At 39.1% G+C, this 22,342-nt stretch overlaps 1 protein-coding gene across 1 annotated transcript in view; it reads right to left on the bottom strand.

Annotated features, from left to right (window-relative positions):
• Positions 1–22,342, bottom strand: part of usp43a (ubiquitin specific peptidase 43a) — a 135,770-nt gene that overhangs the window by 63,200 nt on the left and 50,228 nt on the right. The window contains exon 4 of the mRNA XM_052558337.1: positions 11,814–11,906. Within this exon, the coding sequence (XP_052414297.1) occupies positions 11,814–11,906 (93 nt within the window). The remainder of the gene's footprint in view (positions 1–11,813; positions 11,907–22,342) is intronic.

Below are 22,342 nucleotides of genomic sequence, written 5' to 3'. Positions count from 1 at the left end.
AGATTTTATATTCTGGTTAGATTGCCTGTAATGTCATGAGTACTATTTGTTTTTAATGACAATTTGATAATTTTCTTCACTACATCGATGTATATTCAACAATATAGTGTTGAAATAAAAGCTATTCTGTTCTCTGAGTTCAGCAACTTTTTTGTTTGTTAACAATTAACAATAATAATTAATAATCAACATATATTATATCTAAACTAGGATGATATAATGATGTTAAGTAAACGTCTCGAATGAAGACGATGTTTAAAGCAATATTTTAATACCCAAATCCGAAAAAATATTGATTTGTATGAACAAAGAGACCCACTAACACGAGAGCAAAAACTGGAAAATACAACGTATAAGGCCCTAAGCATAAGACCAAACCATTACAATTAGGATGGTGAAAACTGCTGTAAATAGATTCAAACAGAAAGAGCTAACAATGTCATGGAAACATATCGTTCAAAGTGTAACGCTATGAAAAACATTGCGGTTTATATCTATTTATGCGTGTGTGTGTGCATGCGTGTGTGTGTATGTGTAAAGACCTCTAACACTAGCTTGCTCTATTCTTTTTTTATTCAATCTGTTTTCTTTTTATTTATGATACTATTTAAAATCCCATGGTACGTGTACTGTGTTAACCTAACTGAGACTTGTTAAAACATTTATATATCATTGCTCTTTTTGTTGTTTTTTGATCGCTTCCACCGTCCGCATCTGTAAGTCACTTTGGATAAAGCGTCTGCTAAATGAATAAATGTACAGAAAATGTAAATATCTCACCGCTCTAGAAAATTTTAGGTATACTTAGCAGGGGGGTCTATAGTGTTTTTAGGTTATATTGTACTTGTCATTATGAATATTTGTACGCTTATTTTCATTTCTGCATCTTAATGAACACTTACACAATTTGTCTTCGTTTGAGTAGCTAACGTTACTCGACGGTCACATTTAAGTTTTCACCGCTTACACTTTCAAAAACACCCGAAACCTGTAACTCTGTCATAATTAGGTGAATTAAAAATACAAAAACTTAATGCCTGACACTTTTGTAACTGACTAAAAACTGATGTTTAAGCTAAACAACGACAGAGACACTGTGAGTAAAACTGCAAACACAAACATCACTAACTTAAATTAACAAAAGATAATAACCACCAACATGTGTTCACACAATTAACTTTTTTTTTTTAGATGATTCAGAATTAACTTAAATGAACAAAAGACAATAACCGCTAATGTGTGTTCACACAGTTAACTTTATTTAGACGATTCAGAATTAACTTAAATGAACAAAAGATAATAACCAACAATACGTGTTCACACAATTACATTTATTTAGATGATTCACAGAAATAAAAATGACTCTTCAGTTGTTAGAAGAAAAAAAAAAGTGTACTACGTAACTGCAAAAACGACTTAAGGACCCTATGAATCGGTTCATTGAACCAAACTGTCCAAATAAATAATTTTTCAGAAGTGAATCGAACTTTGCATCACTAAAACAGATCACAGAAAAGAATATGAGTCTTTTTATTTAGTTTTATTTATTTATATGTGTATGTATTCATGACGGGGCATGTTTGAAGCCTGAGGTGTGTGATGGGTATTGTAGTTCCCTGACCTGAAGATCTACATAGCTTGAATGAGGTATTAGGTAAACATATTACATTTGTAAAACAAAAACATATAATACATATAACAACAATCAAAAATAATTGTTAATACATATTTAGATCAAACGACTGTATTCAACAATAATACGATATACATGCGCTAAAACAGGCTAAAATGGGTTGACTATGCTGTAATTGAGCAACCGTTGTCATGTTATCTTGTGAACCGTTGGGCGTTAGGATTCGTGTGTCCTGAAACCAAATAATTGTCTTTATCTTTAGAAAAAGTAATAATATGGCAAACGTAAGTCGGTCAATCGTGCATCCAGAGTTTAACTTACTGAATCTCTATAACAAATTTCTGCAATGGCTATACTTGTTACGATGCTTCCAAGTCGGTGTCTGGAGCTTGTTTTAAGAGCAAGCCCTTGTTTGTGGACATTGTACGCATTTTTAAAGTTAAAGAGGGTAATGAACTCTTTCACCAACTATTCTTGTTAGAACGCATAATCAGTGTTAGGGGATCAACTAGTTACATATAGTTAAATTATATCATTTGATTAAAAATAAATGTAATCAGTTACAGTCAGTGAGAAAAATAATTAAATTGAGTCAGATGTTTCATGAGTTAAAGACGTATGCTTATTTTCTATTTGGCCGATGTATATTTATTTGTTAAATTGAACCGATTTACCAACCGTTGTTAGATGCCATGGTATTTCCCTTCATAGATGTGCAAAAACCTGATTTAAAAAACAGTATCATAGCTGTTGAACTTTCTTGTTGTGTTTTTAAATATGTATTTAATCTCCAAGCAAATCTGATTTCGTGGTGTTTGTGCTTTAAAATGAAATGATCACAATCCTAATTTAAGTAATGAAGGATTTGAAAAGTCTGACGGTCATTAGTTGTTGAGTACTCTAATGTTAACCCCTGTCCTGTTTACACGTTTCAAAAGATTAACGGTTGAACACATTACAAGTCTTAAAACATGTAATCAAATGTTATCAGTTACATTACTTTTTAAACTTTTAGATATTAAATGGGTTAATTTGTGATCTATAAACTATTACAACGTTCATAGTAACCTCCCCAAAACTGTACATAAATAATTCCACCAAGGTCTCAGCTACAGCTAAACGTTATAACAAAAACTCAAGGTCCTTGTTGACAGTTTTGTGAGGTGTGTGTGTGTGTGTGTGTGTGTGTGTGTGTGTGAAAGCAGCATGGTTTGGAAGAAATTTTTTTTTTTAGCTTATATATGTGATTTTACTACAAACTATAAGCATTCTAACTAAGAAAACACAATATGTTTTTATTTTTTATTTTTTTCCAACCAAACCGTTTGTTTGCAGTTGTTAAAGTCATAAGAATGTTTATTGTTATGAAAAGAAGGTAAGTTATGCTAGATAAATAAGTCTTTTTTTTATTAACCACAATGCGTTTATGAGTTATGTATTTGTTCTGTTTCATGTATGCAGCGGTTACCGTACACACATTCAAGAGAAATGCGTAAACTCAATTGTTTTAAACAATCTAAACCATTTAGTCTATCCTTAAAAACCTCTTACATTTTTTTTTCTTCACACATCTATTTTCATCTGTCTCTGGACTCTTGTTAAAACACTTGAGTGCTGACATGAATCCTGCATGAAAGCTAAAAAATAATACTTTTTTAAAACTATCTCTGGACTCTTGTTAAAACACTTGAGTGCTGACATGAATCCTGCATGAAAGCTAAAAAATAATACTTTTTTAAAACTATTTTAAACATCATGGTTAACAACACCATTTGGAAAGTGAGAAAGGACGTCTAATCTATTGTATACATTTCTGTCAGACATTTGTACCAACAAACACTTTTGGTTTCAAAGAAAACTTAGGACAATTCATTTTCAATCTTATATAGATATGTTCGTGTTTGTGACCTATTTTGTTTGTTTGTGTATTTTTTTACTTGTTTGAGTGTATATTAGTATTTATTTAGTTTGCATGTTCATGTTTTCTGTAATGTTTACATTTGTGTGTGTGTGTGTGTGTGTGTGTGTGTGTGTGTGTGTGTGTGTGTGTGTGTGTTTATGATTGTATGGTTGTGTTTGTGCACTTGTTTGCATTCTCGGTACAATTATGTTGAGGTTGAAAGATCTAGGGATTAATAAAAATTATAAATGTAACTAAAATAAACTAAATTAACTCGAATTAAACTACATATTCCTATATGGTCTGACTTGTTAAAAGATTTCACACCCATTTGACCCACTAAATGAACTGTCAGATAACCTCACGATCACAGGCCTAAACCATAAACCATTTTATGGTTACCTGCAGCAGACCATTTACAATACCAGAACCCCCGGAAAACTAATTAGATAACAGCTGAGTTGGAAACCCCAAAAACCTTTAGATGTTTTACAATCTTCGGTGATATGGTCGTAACAGTAAAACCCAAAGACATCAGATTCCAGACACCAGACGCGTTTCTAGGCACTACTTGAGATGAAATATTTAGCCTCTCCTGTAATGTTGTTAAAGTTTCTTTGGTAAGAAAATCAAAGACATTCCAAAACATTTCATTCCAGTTAGATTTGTGTATGCCTAAACGCTTGTTTTAATTGATATAGCAACGATATAGCAATGATAGAAGTTAATACTGACAAAATAAAAGACGTATTCAAGGATTTAGACTACTAAAGTATGTGTGAGTGACTTATTAAAATGAAATAAAACAACAATTTTTTCCAACAAGGAATTTTTGTTGAGATGAAAATAAAATGGTATAGGTTAACCTAATTTTTAAGTAAAAACATCGGTCTAATATTAAAACCAGGTAGAATGTTTTCATTAAATAAGAACTGATGTGTTTTTATTAAAAACGTTACTTTGTTTAACTCTTTTAACATACCTTTAAACCTTTGTGACCAACGTTATTAGGGAGGTGTTAGGGGGATGTGTTAGTGGGTGTTTTTTTCTTTTTTATTCGATGCTTTAAACATTAAAAACATAAAGGCGTACATTACTGGTAGATTTACAAATATGGTCTGAGATTACACTCAATTTTCGTTCACACTCTGTACATCATAAAACAAAATAAATGTAAAATAAAACAACACTGAAGAAAAAGATAAAGAATGAAAAAGTAGGGGAGTAACAGATTTTCACATTAAGAAAAAACCAAAGTCCTTTAATGAAGAATACAAAAATCTTGCTTTGAGACTTTTCATTTCTTTTAACGTCTCCAAATACATCACAAATTCCTCTTTAAATGCCACCAAACGCGGGGAGTTTTGAGAAACATACATTTATGAATGTAGAATTTCGTGCCAGAAGTTGATATTAAGAAAATAAAAGACATATTCAATGATTTAGGCTACTAAAGTAAGTTTGAATGGCTTATTAAAATAAAATAAAACATCAAGGACTTTTGTTTAGATGAAAAATAAAGAGCATATAGTTTTAAAGTAACTCATATACATAGATGTAACTAAAGATCCTGAAACAGGACACATATGTTCCAAGTGGGTAGGTATAGAATACCTGAAAGAACATCTAATCATCCCTCTGTTTATACTACAGAAATGATTGTCATATTTTTGGCTCTTCAGTGGGGTGAACACATTAATATACCTAAAGTAGTCATATGTTCAGGCTCATTTGCAGTACTAGTTTAAAGTGTGGCGAATCTTCAACAAGACAATTTGTCATTCATTTTACAGAGTTTGTTCAGAATACAACCAAAAACAAATATTTATTTTGTATAGATACCTGCACATATAGGAATAGAAGGTAGTGGATCAGATAAAAACATTAAAATGTCAGACATCAAATTTAATGAAAGGAGAATTTTGGGGATAGAAAGGAAGCTCTCGCCATAGAATTGGACACATTGCACTTAATCAGTCATTATTTATAAGAGGAAAAACATGTGTCTGGACTTTGTGTTAAATGTGATCTTCCTGAATCAGTTGAACCTATTTTAATAAAATGTAAAAGATATGACAACGAAAGAATACAACTTACTTACACTTAATATAGAAATAAACCAGATCTCATTTTAGAAAATGTTAAATAAAGATGTGACTATAGAAATGTTTCAATGATTAAGTATCTCAAAGAGTTGATAAACAGGATTCAAAGAATCACTACTAAGTTTGTCACGTTTCAATCTGAGACGAGATATTTCTTACCTGTCATTTTGTTAAATGGGGATACTTTTAACTACATATGTATGGTTTAATTACTAGATAACACGACACAAACTCGGTAGAAGGAAAGTGTGAATGGGTGGCTGGGTGTGTGTGTGTGTGTGTGTGTGTGTGTGTGTTTATGATTGTATGGTTGTGTTTGTGCACTTGTTTGCATTCTCGGTACATTTATGTTAAGGTTGAAAGATCTAGGGGTTAATAAAAATTATAAATGTAACTAAAATAAACTAAATTAACTCGAATTAAATTACATCTTCCTATATGGGGCTCTATCTTGCACCCAGCGCAATTGACTTTGTACACCGACGCATGTGTCATTCCTATTTTGCACCCGCGCAAAGCGCGTTTTTCCCTCCACAGAAGCACGTCGCTAAACTAGTGAATGAACTTGCGCTCCCTGGGCGGTTCAGCGCAAAAAAGGAGGCGTGTTCCGGCGCAAACAATCCCTGGTGCTATTTTGCTGTTCCATTAAACAATTGCGCCACTGACCAGAAAAAACCTAGTCTAAAGTCAGTGGCGCGTTGCGCGTTGTTCATTATGCTATTTTAAGGGCGCATGCTTGACCATAATGTATAGCGTGCACAACGCGCATACACTTTGCTCATGTAATCTACACAGATGCAACAGTTATTTTTGCAAATCATAAATTGTTACACTAAAAAATATTAACACGTGAGATGACGGAAATCATTGTGGTGTGCCACCAAGATGTGAAAAAATAGGCATAAATCTAGCTTACAAATTATTCAGGCTAATTGTAGTAATTAAGGATCAGACCTGTTGGCCAAATAGTGGCAAGACATATGTGTATATAAGGACATCTGACAAATTGTGGCTATTTCCTCCCACGCCTGTTTAACCGACGCTATTTTGGGTGGGTTTCTCCCATCCCCATACAACACAACTTCTCTGTCTTTCACTGCTCTTACAAGAACATCAGTCTCCTCGGCTGTGAACCGCTCCTGGCGTGCGCCTGGTAAATACGCCATAATAATAGCAATCCATAATGGAACTTGCGCACCTGCTTTTAAAGGGAATGTTGGATGACGCTCTGATTGGTTTATTTCACGTTACGCCCAAACCACACCTATGAATAATGAAGCTACTTCAGACCAACCCATTTTAGATTTGCGCCGGGCGCAAGAGCCATTTATCCCGCCGGGAAAATAGCAACAGCGCCGAGACCCGCCCACAAACTTACTTGCGTTTCGCGCTTTGACACTTGCGTTTCAGATCGTTAAAATAGGGCCCATGGTCTGACTTGTTAAAAGATTTCACACCCATTTGACCCCTAAATGAACTGTCAGATAACCTCACGATCACAGGCCTAAACCATAAACCATTTTATGGTTACCTGCAGCAGACCGTTTACAACACCAGAACCCCTCGGAAAACTAATTAGATTACAGTTGAGTTGCAAACCCCCAAAACCTTTAGATGTTTTTTCCCCCGCTGATGTCTAACTGATATGCAGGTGACATCACACAGACACCAGATGCCCGGCGCGGTCACGTTTCGCTGCACGACCTGAGACGAGATATTTCTTTCCTGTCATATTGTTAAATGGGGATACTTTTAACTACATATGTCTGTTTTATTTACTAGATAACGCGACACAAACTTACAAACTGGCCAGAAGGAAAGTGTGTTTGTGTGTTAATTGTCATAGCTTGAGAAATTAAGCTTGACAAAAATAAAAGATATATCGACGGCAATAGTCTAAATTTAGACTAGTCGTAGATTAGAGTAATTAACTTAATACATTAAAAAACAAATAATGCTTTTTCAATGGTGTTTTTATTATTATTTTTTATTTTGTATTTTTTAAGACTAAAAGTAAATAAAAATCGCATAAAGCTACATCATTTAAAAAGTACAAATTGATCTTATGTTTAAACGGATTTAAAGTTTTCACTAATTAAGGCCTGATGTCTATTTATTAAAAACTACTTAGTTTAATTATTTTAACATTTAAATCTATTTGATGCTGTTATCAGTCTACAGCGGGGCAGTCTCTAGCGCAGGAGGCGTGGTTTTTTTTCCGGAGCATTCCCCGAGCCTCATTCTAAGTGTGTCTGCGGTGCTGTCAGTATCGCTCAACGGAGATGCCTTGACACTTTGCTGTGAGATCTTTTTTTCTTTCGTCTAACTCTCTGTCAGTAATAGTCTAGATTTTTAAAGTTATAGGTAGTGGTAAAGTACAACATAGATTTGATTCGAAGTATCTTGTCTGATGGATTTTATTTTTGATCCGCGTAATGCCTACCATCTTTTTTCTTTTGTTTGAACTTTTTCTCACATTATGACAAACACCTAGTTTTCTGGTTTGTATCGCCGCTTTACATTCATTTCTTTTTCAGTTTGAGGTAAGGTACAAATGCTAAATGCTTTCTTTTCTAGCTGGTAACAAAACACCTTTTTAAATTTTTACAAGCTCTCACATCTTTTTCACGTGTTGCTTAAAGAAAACACATCTGATGGTTTTGACTTGTTTAGTTGTTTTAGATAAATAACCAGTAACCTATTTTTTTTCTTTTTTATTTGTTACAACTTTAACAATGTTTTACACTTTTCCAACTACGAAAACAATCATTACATCGTTCCCATTTTGCTTGTGTTATAACCTTTTTTCTTGAAATGCACTGTGTACTTAAAACCTTAATAAAAACTTCCCTTATACCATTTTCATGATTTCATCCCTTTCCACAGTTTAAAAAAAAAAAAAAAAAGCACATAGAATCCAACACATTTTCACCCTCCCTCAACGAAATTCCTTCTTAGGGTCGTAAGTTCATATCTAGGTCACCGGGGTGTACAGCGAGGGGAGGGGGTGTACAAACAGGTGTCCAGAACAGATGGCTTTTATGACCCTCATCAATCAAATTGTTTGACACAACCCATACTATATTCTCTCTCCCACTAGACAGTGTCCATGTGCTGATTCTGAATGCGTCTCTCACAGACTTGCAAAAGAGTTTACTTTAAAGGCTTGCGCACTCAACTGTTTGTTAAATGGAGCTTTGTGCTTGTGCATTCTACCTCTCATATTCTGCACAAATCCAGATATTCCATAATATTTCCAAGTTTGCGATCTAACGTAAAAATGAAGTCTAAATGTTAAACTATTATTTATTATATAAATTATAGGCCTTACACTAACACAATGGTGACACAGAGGTGGGCATCAGTGTTGTAGTTGAGACCAGCTCATTCGAGTCCGAGTCAAGATCGAGTTCAGAGAGGGTTGAGTCTGAGTCAAGACCGAAACCAGAGAGATTGGGTCTGAGACAAGACCTAAAGCAATCTTCAAGAGTATGTAAAATGTTTGGTGGAAACAATAAAAATTAAAATTATATTAATTTGAGAGGCCTTTATTGTGCATGTAAATGTCCCGGATTGAGAGCACCGGGAGAAGTTGCAGGCCACCTGGACAGAAACAACTTTTTATATCCACATCAGCTCACACACCCAATCAACATTCCTTCGGGGGGCGCTGTAGCTCTCTTATTTAGACTAACCCTTTTTTTTAAAGGGGGGGGGGTGAAATGCTATTTCATGCATACTGAGTTTTTTACACTGTTAAAGAGTTGGATTCCCATGCTAAACATGGACAAAGTTTCAAAAATTAAGTTGTACGTTTGAAGGAGTATTTTTGTTCCCAAAATACTCCTTCCGGTTTGTCACAAGTTTCGGAAAGTTTTTTTCGAGTATGGCTCTGTGTGACGTTAGATGGAGCGGAATTTCCTTATATGGGTCCTGAGGGCACGTCTGCCGGAAGAGCGCGCGCTCCCGTATAGCAGAGCACTGAGAGGTTGAGCACAGACATTCATTCACTGATCAGAGCGAGAGCGTCGCGAAAAGTCACAAAAGAAGTGTGTTTTTGGTTGCCAGGGCAAGACAACCCTGCACAGATTACCAAAAGAGAAACAGCATTAAGGGACCAGTGGATGGAGTTTATTTTTACAGAGCATCAACGGAGTTGTGCAAGTGTTTGTGTTTGTTCCCTGCATTTCGAAGATGCTTGTTTTACAAACAAGGCCCAGTTTGACGACGGATTTGCGTATCGTTTATTTCTTAAGGATGATGCAATCCCAACGAAAAAGGGTCACGATCGTGTGTTGGAACCGCAGGCGGTGAGTAAAACTGCTTAAAATATCTCTGCCTCCTTGTTAGTGCGTCCCCTTCCATGCCGGAGACCCGGGTTCGAGCCCCGCTCGGAGGGAGTCGTTGCTGCTGCTGCTCTCGTTCAGTTTCAGCCTCGGGATCTGATTCTGGATCATAAATAAACGGCTGAATATGATTGTTAGCCATGGTTTGTTTTGGATGATGGTTTTTTTTCCTCACGTTAATGTCACAGCTTCCAAACGCTCTCAACGCAAAAGCTTACTCGCGCTCGTGATTCTTTATCTCCGCCCACACGTCACGCCTCCAGCCGGTCGTTTTTTTCCGGGAAAAATCGGTACAGACTATCTTTCTCTTATGAATATAATAAAACTAAAGACTTTTTGGAGTTATGAAGGATGCAGTACTACTCTATAGATACTCAAGATTAACAGGATATTGAGTGAAAACGAGCATTTCACACATTTCAACATTTCAATATAATCTTTCATTGCATCAAAGCTCTTTAATGATCAGATTGGTGAATTTATGTAAAACAATACATTAAATTAATCTGTTTTCTTTGTGAAAATTTATTCTCATAATATTTCGACATTATTCTCATAATATTTTGACTTTGTTCTCGAAGTATTTCAACTTTATTCTCAAAATATTTCGACTTTATTCTCAAAAAATTTAGACTTATTCTCGAAACATTTTAATTTTATTCTCGTATTTATTCTTTGGGGAAGTTGTGGCCTCGTGGTTAGAGAGTTTAACTTTAACTAGAGAGTTTAAGGTTGTGGGTTCGAGTGTCGGGCTAGTAATACCATGACTAAGGTGCCCTTGAGCAAGCCCCCGAACCCCAAACTGCTCCCTGGGCACCGTAGCTTAAATGGCTGCCCACTGCTCTGGGTGTGTGTTCACTGCTGTGTGTGTGCACTTTGGATGGGTTAAATGCAGAGCATGAATTCTGAGTATGGGTCAGCATACTTGGCTGTATGTCACGTCACTTTTTTTTATATTTCGACTTTATTGTCATAGTAGGGCTATTACAACTTTATTGTTGAAACAATTCAACAATTCAATTATTATTTCTACTTTATTATCGTAACTTCTACTTTCTCGAAAATATTACGACTTTAATCTCGTAATCGTATTTTTAGCTTTTTTAAACTGGGCACTAAAACGCAGTTGTAATGAGACATCCTGACCTGAGTGCTGCTGCCTCTGCACTACCGTTACGCTAACATCTCATGTCACAAGAAAATCACCAATCATTGAACGTGTCAATCATACACAAATGTAAAGAAATATTTACATATAGTAATAATCATGAAATATTTTGATTGGGACTCGAGTGGACTCCGGAAAAAGTCAGATTCCTAATATGCTCGAGTCCAAGTCAATACAGAGTCTAAATGCAAAGTCCATGATAAGACCAAGACCATTAAAACATTTGAGTTTCTTTTCTGCAAACAAATGAAGCCTGTCACAAAAATCTGCATTTTTGGCTATATTACGTCACACTGTTTTTTTCCCTTTGTTTATCTGTAAACTAAATTAAATATATTTCAATAATTTATTTATTGTATGTATATATGTAGGCCTACTGCAGATTATATATATATTTAACATAATATAATAATATTTCGTATTTTCTCATCTAGGTGGAAAAAATTTCATTTGTACTACTGTCTGTTGTACTACTGCATAGTAGGTTTGTTTTTCCCTTTTGTACCGAAGTTATATCGAACTGTGACCTCCGAACCAAGGTAAATACTGAACCGTGACATCTATGTACCGTTCCGCCCCTAGTATATACAAACACGCATTAAATATATATACAATCTTAATAGATTCCAAAGAAGTAGAGACAGAAGACAAAGTAACCTACCTGGTCTGTCGCAGAGGGATTGGAAGTGAAATACACAGGAAAGGGTCAAAAGTGTTGCTCTGTTTAAGGCAATGAGGGCACGTCAATGATGACCTGAAAAATAGAAATGACCATGAGACATTTAATTCTACCTGGAATCTACCAATGAACTGCACTGTGTATCAGTGGTACCTGCAGCTGTATGGCTGTATGCACTGTGCATACCAGGAGTGCTTTGATTGACCTGAGAAACACTTCCATTAAATTTTCAGCAGTTGTTGTTTGGGTTGACTGAAGCAGCAATGCCAATCATTTGTGATTCAATCATTCTTTTGAGTAAATTCTCTCTTTTCAGTGAATTGGCCAAATAAGATTGCATTTGTTTGGACTGTTCTCTCACTGCATTACATAACCCTGGACAGGGGTCTGAAATTAATGGGTGCAAACTGGGCAAAAATGCCCCAGCACAATAAGGCTAAGTCTAAAATTAATTAAATAAATGCTCTGTATATGTGCGTAGCATCAAATGATATCCTGCAGTCACCCATGTTCGGTACCAACAATTGTTCTATTGTAAAATGTTTATACACTCCATGGCCAAAATGTAAAAGTAACAATATTTATTTTTTACAGTCAAAAATTTACTTTAATAAGGAGTTGGTCTTCCCACGGTTTCTAAAACAACCTTGGATCTTCCAGAAACTCTGTCACTATTTGCTGCCATTGAGACCCAATAGAGACCCATCGAGCATCTGTGAGGTCATGTAGTCACGTTTGGACATGGGGTTTGACTCTGATTTGGTCCCAATTCATCCTGTGTTTAATGGGTTTCAGATCTGGTCTTTGTGTACGTCAGGAAATAATTTCTTTAGGAATGTAAAACAGAAAGTATACAGCCAAATTCTATTAAATGTGTGTCTAAGGAGTCTGCATGACTGTATGCTTGATTTGTGTAGCTCGCATTTTCAAAACCCTTTCATAAGATTCAGATGATAACTCCAGTCTAATTCTCATTCTTACAATTTGACCTATGCTTTTTGTCAATATGTAAAGGTTTAGGTCTAACTCTTCTCATCCTTCAGTATTTTTGCCATGCCTGGCTTGACTTGACAAAAAGCTTCCCTATGGTTTATTATCCTGTTTTTTTTCTGCCACATCATCTTCTCATCATCTTAATCCTAAAACTATATGAAATTTATCTTAAATTCCCTGAGAATTTTGCTGTTCAAGCTCCTTTTCTTCTTATATACTAGTGGTGGGCCATTATCAGCGTTAAAGTGCTGTGTTAACGTGAGGCTCTTATCGAAAAAATATAAAATATCGCCGTTAATCTATTCTCAAAGTTGGGTTGGGAGCTGGGTCTATACTATGCAAGCTATGATGACTTGATATTTTAGAACAGATGTATACCTAGCCAAATCTGTTAGGGGGTGAGAACTAGTCTTTAAACCTGTGTGTATGCCTACTGTGAAATTTCACATCAAACGTGACGTGCTAACGTGGATGCAGCTAAGATGCCGCCGGGTTTGCTTCAGGGAATTTTTTTTTTTTAAAGAAGCTTCCCAATGGAAACCTCGAAAAGATGCACGCCTGTTTCACACATAATCCGTCTGTAGTGTGTATGCAGTCTGTGTGCGTTTCGTATGTGGTGCAGAAGCAGCATTGACTCATACTCATTGTGCTTTCACACAGGACGCATTTGCAGTCCGCTACTTGGTACGTAAACGATCGCTGCACTGCTGTAGACGCAACGCTCCTGGAACGCACTGATGGACCACAAACCCGTGAACACTGAAATCCATTAACATTGGTGCGTAAAAGAAACAATTATTGACAATTTAAATTCAGAGAAGAGATTGTCAAATTTGTTGTTCGTAAGTGAGATGCAACGTCGGACGTCACATGTAAACCTATGAGAGTTAAACACTTCCTTAAACACTTCCCCCTCCCCGGCAGAGCCAGACTGAAATTCCTAAAGGGGAGCTTTGAACCTATGGTCTCCACAGAAATATTGGACCCACTTTATATTAAGTGGCCTTAACTACTATGTACTTACATTTAAATTAATAATTTAGTACAATGTACTTATTGTGTACATACATGTTTTTACATTGTACTTATATTTGAAAAAAAACTACATGTAATTACATCTGTATTTAATTTCTGTAATTACATTTATAATTACACTGTTGACCCATACTTTACACCTTAACCCACCCTTAAACTTACCCATACCTCCAACCCTCTCCCTAACCTTACCCCTATCCCACCTCAATAGCAGCAAAAGTGTTTTACAATACAATATGAACACAATAAGTACATTTTACTTATTTTTTTATGTAAGTACATAGTAGTTAAGGCCACCTAATATAAAGTGGGACCGAAATATTTGTCAAGAGAATGGCAAAGAAACTGTCTTTTGTAAACATATGTGGACCAGAATGAACTCAAAAAGACTTATAAATGAATCAGTCCATTGCTTCACTCCCTATTCATTTATGTGTAACCCACACATTCGACTATCATGTTATAATTACTTATTGTGTATGTCTTTTAATAACTATTTGATAGCTTACGGATACATAGTCATGTCTAGTATCTATATAAGTATCTATATAATTGAATCTGCTTGCTTGAAATTGACCAGACAATCATTTATTCGTCACATGTATCATATTCTGGTTATAGGAATCATGTCCAAAATTAGACCCTGCAAGAGTGGGAAAATTCGGACCACATGCTTAGTAAGATAAACATATGATTTATGATGCCCCCGAGCCAAGACAATATCTGATTGGTCAAGACAACAGTTGAGGTGTGGCCAACAGGCCAGTTTAAATACTCAGGACACCATAAAATCTTGCTCTTAGTCTCTAGCTTTTAGTCTCTAGCTATGCTTCTGCTATTAGTCATGTCTGCTTTTAGTTTAAGCTTTTAGCTTTGCTTCTTAGCTTTAGCTTTTAGCCATGCTGTTTGTCATCACTGTTCTTTGAGCGCGGTTGCAGCGTGCTTCAGCCTGCACGCTTGCTGCTACTTAGCCACGATGAGAAGAAACACAACCTAGTCTCGTCAAACTTTATTTCTTTTCTTTTCCGTTTGAGAGTTTCATGTTCTGAGTTAAGTTTTGTAACGCCATCTGACCTCATCTGCGCGTTCAACTTCAACCAGCCACACAACTCCATCTTCAGCCAACGCCCAAACACGGGTTTCCCAAGACGTCACTTCAGCGACTACTGAACTTACAGCCAATCAGCGACATTGGACAACAAAGGGGACTCCCTTTTCACAGGAGACGCAAGTAACCTCCAGACTGTGACCTTGTGTATCTAATATAATTTTAACCTCATTGAGGAACTAAATGCGAGGGCTAATTACGTGATTGATGGTTGTTCATGTCTAGGCAATTTAACATATTGCTGTAAACTTGGGATTCCATATTTCCATTCTCTTAAACTCATCTTTCCCAAACTTTAGATCTTCCTGCAACTTGTGTGAACGTGTGAGTGCGTGCGTTTATGTGTTAGATTAGTTTATATGACTTAGATTTATCTAATAAAGCCTTATTCATATTGAAAAGAGAAGTATCTTGTGTTTTGTGCTTACAAGTTAATGTCTTAAACTGCTGATCTTGTTACTGTGCTAATTGATAGTGTTTTCACTATAGTTTGGATATTAATATCCAGCGCAGATTTGATGTTAAACGGCTCGTTCAGTGAATCACAGGGCGTCTCAGTGATCAGCCGTGAAACAGTGATTCTGTTCAAATTCCCTTTAAAATCTTAAATGATTCCCTTTGAGCTAAATTGACCTGTTTCCCTTACTATATATATACAGAAAGTGATAAAAATGAAAAATTAACTCGGAAGCAGAGAGGATGATGGGAGTGGGAAACAAAGATAGAAGAGAAATTTGTAAGTGGAATGAATGAAAAACAACGTGAAGGAACAGCAGAAATGGAATGTGGCTGAGATTGCATCATGTTAGGGTCCAACTGTCTCTCGTGAATGTGGCAGAGCTGTCATATCAACCGGTGGAGACCCCTTGAAATAGCAGCACATACCTACCAACACACATACTCAACAGATGAGTTTTGCACCACATACAAATAAATTATGCACTTGTTAGTGTGAAAGAGTGTATGGGGAGTGTGAAAAGTGTAGATGAATAATGAAGAGCTGTGAAAATAACAGCATGTGAACATTATATCAGCAATTACAATGATTGGTTGCTCATTACCTGTGCGTAATCAGTTGACAGAAATTAAATGGATATAAATAGGTTTGTGGCTTATAATTTGCCATAGAGAGCCATGGCAGAATCAAATCCATAAAATGAGTTTTACAACTATTTGATAAACTTATCAAACATATAATTTAATAACTGTCACAATTGCTTGGACGAGCAGGACAGAGTTGAGGTAAGGATCTACTGGCAAGCAGCATATATCAGTCCAGAACTAGTAACAAGTTAAATGCAGGAACACTAACCAACCTGACAAAAACAGACAATAAACTGAACCAAACAGGGAGTTTAAATACATAGGACAAAGCACTAATCAATTAACCAATCTCAAACCAAGGACACTGGAACTAATAATACCACTGAAATTGTCCTCAAAGAACCAAAACTAGACAGATAATGTGAGAATTAATAAAATGTAAAAACAAAAACAACCTTGTTACAGCATATTTTAACAGGTTTACAAAAAATAACATTCTTCAACATTGTGACACTCGAGAAGTAACATACTTTGGACCTTTTCTATGTAGAATGTCATCACTGCGTTGTGACGGAAATGTTAAGCCCCTTATCATACTGTGATGCGTGTCCCAGGACGATGAGGCAAAAATCTTGTCGCGTAAACATAAAGCAATGTTTGCATTTGTAATCGGAGAAATGAAAAACAAACTCTGTTTTACACTGCTCCAAACTCGCCTTTGAATCATCAGTGGCAAATTCTTTAAATATGAAAACATACTTACAGGCTGTGAGTCAGAAGCTCCAGACTGTCTTTGCAAAGTTGGAATTGCCCCACTTTATAGAAACAGCCTTTGTGCACAGACAGCATTGTATGCTACTCTCCCAGGTTTAGGAAACAGGCCTCCATAAAATGTACTGCACATATCTGAATATTTGGGTTGAATTGTAAATACAGCTTAACCACTGATTTCTAGTTGTGTGCTCTTTTGGAAGACTAAACAAAGTAGTTTTGCTTTCACAATGAAACACACAGCATCTCCAAAACATGGTGGTGGCAACAACAATACTACAGCAAGAACATACTCTGTTACGAACGTAACCTCGGTTCCCTTTCGATACTTCACTCATACTGCGTATGGGGAAAACCTCCTTTTTTCCTCAATACTGAAGCCTTTTTTCAATAACGCAGTGCAACTGCACTGCCATTGGTTTAATCTGTAAACTTTTTTAAACCAATGACAGCGCTGCGTAGCTGCGGGAGCCTGTGGCGATGCAGCTCGCCAAAGCCCGCCAAAATGGGCGGGGCAAATGGCTATATAAGCAGGCAATCGCCAGAGGAAATCAGGTCATACGACTGAAGCGACGACACTGAACCCGCAGCCTCGTGGCACAGCATATAAAGCAGTACTCATTCCGTATCTCATGGAACCGAGTACGTTCCCTTTCGATACTTCACTCATACTGCGTATGGGGAACGAATTCAACCGCGCCGTGCCACGGTAGGGAACGACAAGACTTATCTTGAACACCCTGGGGTCCAGAAGATAATTGAGAGGGCCGGAGCCATCGAACCCTTGACGCTACACTGCTAAGAGGGAGCTAGCTCCCTGGAGGTGGTATGATGACGGAGTCTGCTAGAGGCCGTCGTATCAAACCGAAAGAACCCGAGCATGCAAGGTCGGGATATCCAAGTTATAGAATCTGACAAAAGTGGACGGTGAGGACCAGCCAGCCGCCTCACAGATGTCCTTGATAGAGACACCACTAGACCAGGCCCATGAAGAGGTCATCCCTCTAGCAGAGTGGGCTCTTACTCCAATGAGGCACTCAAGGCCCATAGAGGAGTAACATAGAGCGATAGCTTCAACTATCCAACGCGAGAGGCATTGCTTTGAGACCGAAGACCCCTTGGTGCGGCCACCAAAGCAGACAAAAAGCTGGTCAGATTGCCTGAACGGCTGTGACTGCTCAATGTATATCCTCAAAGCCCTCACTGGGCAGAGTAAATCCAGCTCTCGCTCACCTGACAACGGAGGCAGAGCTGAGAGGGAAATTACCTGTGCTCTGAATGGAGTCGAGAGCACTTTAGGTACGTAGCCATGCTTGGGTTTTAAAATGACCTTAGAGTCATTTGGCCCAAATAAGTTGGGCAATGAGAGTTGCTTTCTGAGGCAAAGAGGTCAACCTCTGCCTTCCCGAAAATCTCCCAGATTTTGAGAACCGTCTGGGGATGGAGCATCCACTTGTCCGAGGGGACATTGCTCCGCAAAAGCATGTCTGCTCCCAGATTCGTCTTGCCAGGTTCGTCTTGTGTGTCGCCTTGAGCAATCGCAACCTGGGTAATGCCCATTCCAAGAGGCGCTTTGCCAGTGCGCAGAGGCGGCTGGACGAAAGGCTGCCTTGGTGATTTATGTAGGACACCACTGTCATGCTGTCCGACTGGACTAGGATGTGGCGCCCTTCCAGGATCGCCTGAAAGGATTGAAGGGCTCGTTCCACTGCCAGCATCTCGAGGCAGTTGATATGGAGATGGCTTTCCTCGTGCGACCACAAGCCGAAGGCTGGTCTGCCAAAGCACAGAGCACCCCAACCCAGGTTGGACACATCTGTTGAGAGCACCATCCTTCTGGAAACCCCCTGTAGGGGTACTCCACGACTGAACCAAACAGGGTTCATCCAAGGCTCCAGGGCTGCTAGACAGGCCTGGTTGACCCTGATGCGAAAGCGGCCGTGCCGCCAAGCATGAGGTGGGACCCAGAGTTTCAGCCAGTATTGCAGGGGCCGCATTCGTAGGACGCCGAGCTGTAAAACTGGGGAGGCGGAAACCATCAGCCCTAGCATCCTCTTCAGAGAACTTCAGAGGGAAACAGGCTTTGTTCCTGACAGAGGCCGTGAGCTGCTGAAGTACCAGAGTGCACTCTAGTGATATGACCGCCCTCATATTGACTGAGTCGAAAACTGCTCCCAGGAACGTAATAAGTTGGCTGGGGAGCAGTGAGCTCTTAGCGAAACTGACCCTGAGTCCTAGGCACTCTAAGTGGCTCAGGATTATGGATCTGTTGTGGTCTAGCTCGGTTCGTGACTGGGCTAGAATAAGCCAGTCGTCGAGATAGTTCAGAATGCAGATTCCCATTTGTCTCAGAGGGGAAAGCACCTCGTTCATGCACTTCGTGAAAGTGCGGGGAGGTAGAGACAGCCCAAAGGGAAGGACTGTATGATGGTAAGCCACACCCTCGAACGCGAATCTCAAGAATCATCTGTGATGGGGGGCTATCTGGATGTGAAAGTAAGCATCTTTCAGGTCCAGCGAGAAGAACCAGTCCTCTGGGCAAATCTGCATGAGGATCTGCTTCAATGTCAACATCCTGAACTTCCATTTCATGAGGGAGAGGTTCAGGTGTCTGAGGTCTAAGATGGGTCTGAGACCGCCATCATTCTTGGGGACAAGGAAATAATGGCTGTAGAACCCCAATCCGCTTTCTGAGGGAGGAACTATCTCTATGGCTCCCTTCCTTAACAGCGTCATCACTTCGGTGCGGAGGACCTGAGCGTCGTCCGGCTCTACCAAGATGGGAATCACCCCGCAAAAACCCCGCGGGGGTCTTCGGGCGAACTGCAGTGAGTAGCCGTGTTTTATTATCCCCAACACCCACTTGGACAATCCGGGGATGGCCTGCCAGGCCTCGGCCCGCGTGACAAGAAGCTGGATAGTGTCGGATGGCAGGCCGCTGATTAAGAGCCTGAACACTGACGAGTGTGGAAGAGGAAAACTGCTCTCTTTTTGAAAATGTGAAATATTTATTGTGTTCGCCATAACAACGGCGCTTTGCGTGGACGCAACAACGGTGGGCCCAGGTCGCACAGCAGGCAGGTGAGAGAGCTTCTGGGGTGGTCCGGCCGTGGGGGGACTTTGCCCCTTCCTCTTTCTTCCCCAACGATCAGGAGGATTTAGAGGGCGTCGGGTCCAGCATAATCCTTTGGGGGGTAGAAGGGACAGGTTTGCTCTGGTGCTGAGTCGACGCAGTCCTGGGGCAACTCGGGGCAGAGGTGGATCGCTTGGGCAGGAAGTGTCGCATGGCTTGGGATGACTTCTGTGCTGCAGTGAAGCACTCTGTAAACCCTTCTACGGCTGGCCCGAAGAGACCGGATGGAGAGACTGGGGCATCGAGAAAGGCCACTTTGTCGCTCTCCTTAATCTCTGTTAGGTTGAGCCAGAGGTGGCGCTCCAGCACAACCAGGTTGGCCATGGTTCGTCCGATGGCCTGGGCCGTGGCTTTCGTGGCGTGCAGGGCCAAATCTGTGGCGCTGCGAAAGTCACGAAAAGCAGGATCACTCTGGGGACAGCTCTCTCATTGGAGAGGGTGAGGTACGCGGGCGCTGAACCGGCGTGAGCTCACCCAAATCCAGGCGCTGAGCCCCTCTACCCCGCTGTCTTTTCCTGGCCGGTTCGCGGGAGTAAAAAGACGGGGGGCGAGAGGGGCGGGATTGCTTTCATTAAAGAAACTAATCCGCGAGTGCAGAGAGGCGAGACTCATGCTCTCACAAAAGCAGCATGAAGTCTCAGTGAGTACAGCCTCAGCACATATGGTAAAAGTCATATGTGAGTAGGGGTCAACTATCATGAATATCACCACTCACCATGGCCGTCGTCATCATGCAGAGGGGCTCTGCATGTGCCACAGCTGTGGCGCGGCATGGCCGCTGCCGTTAAAATGGCGTTAGAAACGCTCTTTTAGAGCGGTGAAAACCGCTGGAAAAAGCTCTTTTGTGATCGCCGGATGTCGGCAGGAGATCGCTGAGAAGCGGCCGGAAGCGGGAAGCGGGCGGCGCGAGATCGGCCTAAGAGTGGCTGTCTGCGAGAACGCCGGCACTGCAGGTGGTCGGCGGTCTCAGCTGGTCCGCTGCGGTGCCTCTTCGACGGCGAGAGCACGTTCCAGGCGAAGGCGTTCAGCAAAGATCCAGCGAAGTGAAGTCGTCGCTGAAGGAGTAAGATCTGATTTCCTCTGGCGATTGCCTGCTTATATAGCCATTCACCCCGCTCATTTTGGCGGGCTTTGGCACGCTGCATCACCGCAGCGCTGTCATTGGTTTAAAAAAGTTTACAGATTAAACCAATGGCAGTGCAGTTGCATTGCATTATTGAAAAAAAGGCTTCAGTATCAAGGAAAAAAGGAGCTTTTCCCCATACGCAGTATGAGTGAAGTATCGAAAGGGAATCAAAGTTACGCCTTCTTTCTTTGCGTAAAAAATTCCACGACTTGATTTCTTTGGTGTTTTTACACAGAGAAAAAGTGAATTAAAAAAAATACTGCATTGTCCAGTTCCAGAAAGATAATCAGAGTTACTTTTGCAATTTTCGATGCAGCATTAATATTTTTCACAAATCACGAAAAAAAAAAATCAAAATAATGCCCTAAAATTAACCTTTTCAGTAGTGAGTTTACAATTTTTCTATCATCTCAGACTTGTCTCAGACTCGTTCCGTTTGCACTCTGACTTGTCTCGGACTTGCCCATTGGACTCGCCAAATGTGCTAGTTGGTCTCGACCAAGTACAGCAAAAAAAAAAAAAAAAATTTCTCCTTCAAAACAAAACAAGATTGCATGATGTCGCGACTGAAAACATGTGGAAACGCTAGGCGCGCCACTCTCCTTTTTTCCAAAGCACTCTGTAGCCTGCGCTTGCGCTCCAGTGGTGTCTGCTGTTGTTAGGCAACCATGACCCGCTCTCCATGAAGTCGCAGAAGTTTCAGCAAAAAATAAATGGATTTCCAACACTAAAAACCCATTGCAGTAGCTCTGCTAATAGATTAATTTAACCCTCTGAGGTCTAAGGGTATTTTGGGGGCCTGGAGAAGTGTGCTTTTTTTCAGTTTCTTATAAATATCAAAATGGGTAAGTCTAATATCACTGTAATCAGCACAAACTGGGATATAATAATATGTGAGCAGCATGTTAATACATGATTGGGTAACACTTTAGAATAAGGTTCCATTAGTTAATGTTAGTTAATGTATTAATTAACATTAACAAACAATGAATAATACATTTATTACTGTATTTATTCATCTTCGTTAATGTTAGTTAATGAAAATACAGTTATTCATCGTTAGTTCATGGTAATTCACAGTGCATTAACTAATGTTGACAAGCACAACTTTTGATTTAAATAATGCATTAGTAAATGTTGAAATTAACATGAACTAAGACTTATAAATGCTGTAGAAGGATTGTTCTTGCTTAGTTCATGTTAACGAAAGTAGTTAACTAACATTAACTAATGGAACCTTATTCTAAAGTGTTACCCATGATTGTATTAAAAAAATACAAATATTATGCGTGGTTAGTGAA

Source organism: Carassius gibelio, chromosome B6 (assembly GCF_023724105.1).
Source record: "Carassius gibelio isolate Cgi1373 ecotype wild population from Czech Republic chromosome B6, carGib1.2-hapl.c, whole genome shotgun sequence".
NCBI classification, from domain to species: domain Eukaryota; kingdom Metazoa; phylum Chordata; class Actinopteri; order Cypriniformes; family Cyprinidae; genus Carassius; species Carassius gibelio.
This window is presented reverse-complemented; position numbering and strand designations above follow the sequence as displayed.